This window comes from Chrysochloris asiatica, unplaced genomic scaffold (assembly GCF_000296735.1).
Source record: "Chrysochloris asiatica unplaced genomic scaffold, ChrAsi1.0 scaffold00004, whole genome shotgun sequence".
Classification (NCBI taxonomy): Eukaryota; Metazoa; Chordata; class Mammalia; order Afrosoricida; family Chrysochloridae; genus Chrysochloris; species Chrysochloris asiatica.
In genome coordinates, this window is record NW_006408522.1 from 22358875 (window position 1) to 22365880 (window position 7006).

Consider the following 7006-nt stretch of genomic DNA (forward strand, 5'->3'; position numbering starts at 1 on the left):
ATGCTGAGCAAGTAGTCTGAGAAGCTATATGAAGAAGAACACGTCATTAGGATTGGAGGAAGGCTCATTAACAACCTGCAATATGCAGATGACACACCTTGTTTGCTGAAAGTAAAAAGGACTTGAAGCACTTATTGATGAAGAGCAAAGTTTACAGCCTTCAGGATGGATTGCACCTCAACATACAGGACACAAAAATCCTCACAAGTGGACAAATAAGCAGCATTATTCTAAATGAAGAAAAGAATGAAAATTTCATTTTACTTCGTTCCACAACCAACATCCATGGAAGCAGCAATCAAAAAACTGATGTATTGCATTGGTCACATCTGTGGAAAAGGCCTCTTTAAAGTGTTAAAAAGCAAAGATGTTATCCTGAGGATTAAGTTAGTCTAGATCCAAGCTATGGTATTTCCCATCACCTCATATGCACCAGAAATCTGGACAATGATTAAAGAAGACCAAGAAGGAATTGATGTTGGCGTAATATTGAATATGCCATGGACTGCCAAAAGAATGACCAAATCTGTCTTGGAAAAAGTACAGCCAGAATGCTCCTTACAAGTGTTCATGGTGAGACTTCATCTCACATACTTTGGAAGGACCAGTCCCTGGAGAAGGACATCATGCTTGGTAAAGTAAAGGGCCAAAGAAAAAGAGGAAGATCCTCAACCAGATGAATTGATGCAGTGGCTGCAGCAATTGGCTCAAACGCACCAACCATTGTGAAGATGGGCTTAGCAGCATTTCATTCTTTTATACACAGGCTTCTATGAGTTGAAGCTGACATGGTGGCACCTAGCCACAACAGGTTGTGTCTCAATAGTTAAGTTCAAAATTGGTCTTGTTAATTTGGCTGAGTTAGATACTGAGTAGAATATATTTGTGTTCAATTCATCCAATTACATTCATGTGACTAAACTTCTCACTAACCATGAAAATTTGTGCAATATAGAACCCCAGGGTGGTAGCAGAATCTATAGGGTATGTTCTCTGCCCAGAGTACCCTTCTTTGATTTACATTTTATGCAAAAACTCAGCTCTTTTTCTTTTTCATTTCCCTCTTTTTTTCCAGAAAGTGCCATTGTGGTTAAAATCCAGGGTTATTTTGATGCCTGGCAAGCTCTGCTTCTCAAACCAGACATCTTCTTTAAGATTTCTTGGCTCTACAAAAAATACGAAAAGTCTGTGTAAGTTACACAAGTTTGGAAGATTTATAAGTGAGATTGAATTGTTTTTTGTTTGTTTGTTTTTTCATTATGTCTTTGCTATTGTTGGCTTATTCAGTAAGGTTCCTACTCTTTATAGTACGTAAGAGAGCTGCTTTAAAAGTTGCTGATGAAATGCTTCTAACAGCAATTTGATAGCATTCAGTCAGGTCAAAAAGTAACAGAAGCTTGTGGCTGGGGCAGGTTCTCAACAAGGAGGCCAAGCATATAGTCTAAGAGTTTCATCTCTGGAAGTAGGACACTGATTATATTTTGAGTTGAAGAGAAGGATTGGCTGACCCTATCAAACTTTCCTTTCATACCCTCTATGCATATCTGGAATGAAAACAGAAAGAAACAAGAAACACAGAATCTTTTTTTTTTTTTTGCTTTTGAAGGAATTTAACATTATTCCACTTAGAGAAAATTACAATAATTTAAAATAATTCATTTTCATAGTGAGCTAAGTTTTTGCTTTTTGTTGGTGTTGCTGTGGTCATCATTGTTTGGTTACATGTGGTGTGTCTTTGGAATCTTGAAGGTGTCATTGTTAGGTTTTGAAGCCACAGCCCTGATTTTGCTACTGCCATCGAGAAATTATATTTAAGTCCTTAGCATGAAGAAGAAAATGTCTATAATTTAAGAAAAATTGTGAAGAAATAAAACATAAATTTACTAATTCATGAGTCCTAATAATGCTAATGAAAGCAGATAACTGTATTTAAACAAACGGCAAATGAATCTGTCTTTGCTAGATACAGATAGATTATAAATTGACTTTTTATTTTTTCCAGCAAGGATTTGAAAGATGAATTCGAAATTCTAGTTGAAGAAAAGAGACACCAGCTTTCTATGGCAGAGAAACTGGAAGACAGTATGGATTTTGCCACTGAGTTGATTTTTGCCGAGGTACTAATCTAGCCTAACCATAACTCCCACATAACATGCATGTATGACTCTATGTGTATATATGTGTGTGAAGATTCCCTCTTGTAACTGTTGCATATTTTTGCTTCTAAGCACTTTCTCTATTGATGTTGTTGTTGTTGTACAACTATAATACCCAACTCAAATAGGTCGTACATTAGTCATTCTAGTAAGGTTGGTCTTTAAACTTACAACTGGTCTGCATTTATACAACACCATGCTATGGAAACAGGTGGGTGGAGGTTGGTGAGATAAGTGTGGGTGGGATGGAGTCCAAAGACACTAAATCTATGGATGATTGGTTAAAGTGTTCAGTTTTCAGTTCAAGATTGTCATATAAAATGTTCGTAGTCAATTTCCATGATTTCATTGTGTTGATCCTTTAGTATCACCTCCCTTCCTTTTGTGAAACTCCAATTCACTTCTTTAATTTTTATCCCCTCTTGATTGTTCAGAAACGTGGTGACCTGACAAAAGAGAATGTGAACCAGTGCATATTGGAAATGCTGATCGCTGCGCCTGACACCATGTCTGTTTCTGTGTTCTTTATGCTATATCTCATTGCAAAGCACCCTAAGGTTGAAGAGGCATTACTGAAGGACATTCAGACTGTTCTTGGTAATCATTTATCAAAAAGTAATGCCCACTGCTGTCAAGTCAATTCCAACTCATAGGGACCCCATAGAATCAAGTAGAATTGCTTCATGGTGTTTCCAAGGTTGTATACTTTTACAAAAGCAGACTGCTATATCTTTCTTGGGTTTGAACTGCTTACCTTTCAGTTAGCAGTCAACTGCTTTAACCACTGCACCAATGCACTGTCATTGAGTCAATTCCCATATATAGAGACCCTATAGAACAGAATAGAAATGCTCCTTAGGGTTTAAGAGACTATAAAACTTTACTGGCGCCTCATCTTTCTCCCACTCTGGGTGGATTACTGCAAAGGCAACCAGGGGAGAAAATTTTCATCAAAACTGGTTAGGTCTGACTTTGACTATGTAGACCCAGCCTAGGCATCCATCTCTGGGAAGGCTGTGGTGCTATTTTGCTTATAAATCAATAGAAGGATTGAATGGTCCCGATAATTTAGAGTAGTGATGATGATGGTGGTGGTGGTTGTGTGCCATGGAGTTGGTTCTGATTCATAGCGACCCTGAATAGGGCTTCTGAGGCTGTAAATCTTTACAGGAGCCGAAAACCTCATTTTTCTCCTGTGGAGCGACTGGTAGAGTCAAACTGCTGACCGCGAGGTTAGCAACCCAACCTGTAACCCACTACGCCATTAGCACTCCTATGATTTAGAGTAAGGGACAAAAACTCAAATCATCTCAGAGGTCAAGCAGATAAGGTTAATTAAGAAGCAGGCTGGAGGTGATTGTATGTAGAACCACAGAGTAACGTCCTCCCTCAAGGAGTCAGTATGGAGTTCCCTGGTGGTGTAGTAGGTTAAGCATTGGGCTGGTAGCCACAAGGTCTGCCATTCATGCCCACCAGCTGTTCTTCAGGAGAAAGATTTAAAGTCCTGGTAATCATAAGGAGGTGTTCTACTTTGTCCTACAGCGTCACTGTGAGTCAGAATCAAGTTGATTTTGGTTTGTGTTTGTAAAAGGCTACTTACTGGCCACTCAACTCCAGATCTTTGTTGCCATGTTGAAATATAATCTCAAATTTGCTCAGTTTATTGATTTATATGGAAATCTAGACTTTTCTATAAAACCCTCTAGGTTTTAAGATAATTGGCTTCAACTTTGATTTTGTTGTAAACATTCTGTGCATACAACATGACCTATTTGTACCAGGTTGCTGTTTGCAATCTCTGATTCAGGACCTGTGCATTAGGATTATAGATTTCTCTCTTTTTCAAACAAGAGCAAATAGTTCTGTGGAAACTATAGGAGTTTTAATGCCTGTCCCTTATTAAAACTGACATTGCATTTTTTTTTTGTCCTTTTAATCTGTTTCCACAGGTGAGAGAGAGATAAGCATTGATGATATACCAAAATTAAAAGTGGTGGAAATTTTCATTTACGAGAGCATGAGGTACCAGCCTGTTGTGGACTTGGTCATGCGCAAAGCTTTACAAGATGATATCATCGATGGCTACCCAGTGAAAAAGGGAACCAATATTATCCTGAATATTGGAAGAATGCATAAACTTGAGTTTTTCCCAAAGCCCAATGAATTTACTCTCGAAAACTTTGCAAAGAATGTAAGAGCCCTTCCTTAAAACTGAGTTTACTACTCTTAAAAATATCAACTGTTAATCCACTCAGGGTCTGTGTCTTTGCATTTGTACATTACATTCTAATTACTCTTTCCCCTTTGCCAACCTCCTCACCAGGAGCACACATTTCCATTAGCTTGGAAAATAGATACCTTATTTGTCCTTCAGCTCACAATGCTGGGTCTCTGGCTGTGGAAAGTGTCTACATGGTAGCCACACAATAGATCAAAATATGAAAAGCCCAGGTCATTAGTTTGATTCAAATGAAGCTAATAGTTTTTCGCAAAATTACCTTACTTTTTTTCATTTAAACATATACTTTGCCACTATGCAAATTCAGTGAGCATGTCAAAAGGTTTTTTGGGTGTTTTTTGTTTTTTTTTTTTTTTTCCAGTCTCTCTTGGTTCATCAAATGGACCCATGTGATGAGCAGTATGTCCCACTCTAAATACCAAAATACAAACCCAATGCCGCCAAGTTCATTCAGACTCATAATGAATCTGGATAGAACCGAACCGCTCCATAAGCTTGCTGAGACTATAATTCCTTGTGGGAGCAAGTAGATAGCCTTATCTTTGTCCCAGGAAGTGGCTGGTGGATTTGAACCTCCTACCTTGCAACTTGCAACTCGCTACTTAACCCACTGCACCACCAGGTCTCCTTCATTTTAAATGCTGTTACTATTTTTGAGTCAAAGTGCCCCTGTATAGGATTTCCGAGGAGTGACTGTAAGCTTGAACCCCAGAGCCACAGAGTCCTCAGACTCAGGAATGTGGAAATCATCTAACAATTTCATTAATATCATATGCAAGTAAAATTGTGCTGAAGATAATTTTAAAATGGCTGCAAAAGTACATCAACAGAGAGCTGCTAGAAACTCAAGCCAGATTCAGAAGAAGATGTGGAATGAGGGATATCATTACTATCATCAGATGGATCTTGGCTGAAAACAGAACATACCATAAACATATTTACTTGTGCTTTATTGACTATGCAAAGGCTTTTGACTATGTGGATCATAACAAGCTTTAGGTAACTGTGAAAAATAGGTATTCCAGAATACTTGAACAGAACAAGGGAACACTGAAGGGTTTAAAAATCATGAAAGTTGTGCGCCAGAGATGTATTCTTTTACCATACTTATGCAATCTGTATGCTGAGCAAATAATCAGAAAAGTAGGATGATCTGGAGAAAAATGTGGCATCAGAATAGGAGGAAAACTCAGTAACAACCTGAGAATTGCAGATGATACAGCCTTGCTTGCTGAAAACAAAGAAGATTTAAGATACTTACTGATGAACATCAAAGATCACAGCCTTTAGTATATACTGAGATGGTACCTCAGTATATACAGAGGGAGTTCTGGTGTGGTGCTGTGAGTTAATGCAGCAGACTGCAAAGTCATTTGAAATGCAAGGTCGGTGGTTCAAGCTCACCAGTCACTCCTTGGAAACCCTATACAGGGTCCTATGGGTCAGAACCGACTCCTGGCACTTAACGACAACAACACGTTACACAAAAATAGACTGCCTTTGCACAACAGTAGTCGAGCTGCAATCATTCCACAAAGCTAGTTGGTTGTTGTTGTTGTTGTTAAGTACCGTGGAGTCGGTTCTGACTCATAGTGACCCTGCACAGGGTTTCCAAGGCTATAAATCTTTACAGGAACAGAAAGCCTCATCTTTCTCCTGTGGAATGGCTGGTAGTTTTGAACTGCCGGCCTTAAGGTTAGCAGCCTGATTCATAACCACTACACTACCAGAGTTCCATGTAGTTGCCTATACTACAATGATCTGCATTGCTTTGACCCAGCACATTTACACGAAAAACAGAGGTGGGGGCTGTCTGGGGCTGGATCTGTCTGATAATGTATGAATCTAATTTGATAGACCAAAGAGCCTATTTGAATGACAGTCATCCATCTGAATGAAGGAGCAGTATGTCTGAGACCCTGTGTTTCCAGGGTGAGTCAGAGACTGTGTGACTTTTAATCCCTTGGCTAATTGTCTGATCCTTTTCATAGGTTCCTCAAAGGTATTTTCAGCCATTTGGCTTTGGGCCCCGTTCCTGTGCTGGAAAGTACATCGCCATGGTTATGATGAAGACCATCCTGGTTACACTTCTCAGACGGTTCCATGTGAAGACAATGAAAGGACAATGTATAGAAAACATGCAGAAAAGAAATGACTTGGCCTTGCACCCGATTGAGACTGATGCCTTGCTGGAAATGGTTTTTGTCCCAAGAAATTCTGACAAGTACCTCGAACACTGAAGAAGGCTGGTCAGTACCTACTCAGAAGTATTTCCTATCAGTAGTTCACATGGAAACCATCCATCCTTGCCCAGGTAGTTATCATCCTCACAGTGGCTCACAGCATTTTATAGGCACATTTCCTATAGGTGTCATCTGATCTTGCCTAAAGCAGAGAACCAGGATATGAGAGAAAAGACAGAGGCCAAGAGTTGGCAGGGGAAATGGTTAGTGTAGAAACTGCAGCCCCCGTGACCCAGTTTCATGTTTTGGAAAAATAGATGATCAACAAAACGTATCCCCAACTTCCTGTGGGATCTCCACTGCCCTTTGCAAGGGTATTTTAACATTGGGCAGAAGCACACAAGTCAATTAGGTGGGCGAGACAAATG

At 39.4% G+C, this 7006-nt stretch overlaps 1 protein-coding gene across 1 annotated transcript in view; it reads left to right on the top strand.

Moving 5' to 3' along the window:
- LOC102840356 (aromatase-like) overlaps positions 1-6635 on the top strand; it is a 30761-nt gene extending 24126 nt beyond the window's left edge. Inside the window, exons 5-9 of the mRNA XM_006831649.1 lie at positions 1076-1190; positions 2003-2117; positions 2591-2753; positions 4106-4347; positions 6387-6635. Of these exons, the coding sequence (XP_006831712.1) occupies positions 1076-1190; positions 2003-2117; positions 2591-2753; positions 4106-4347; positions 6387-6635 (884 nt within the window). The remainder of the gene's footprint in view (positions 1-1075; positions 1191-2002; positions 2118-2590; positions 2754-4105; positions 4348-6386) is intronic.
- Positions 6636-7006: the final 371 nt, after the last annotated feature.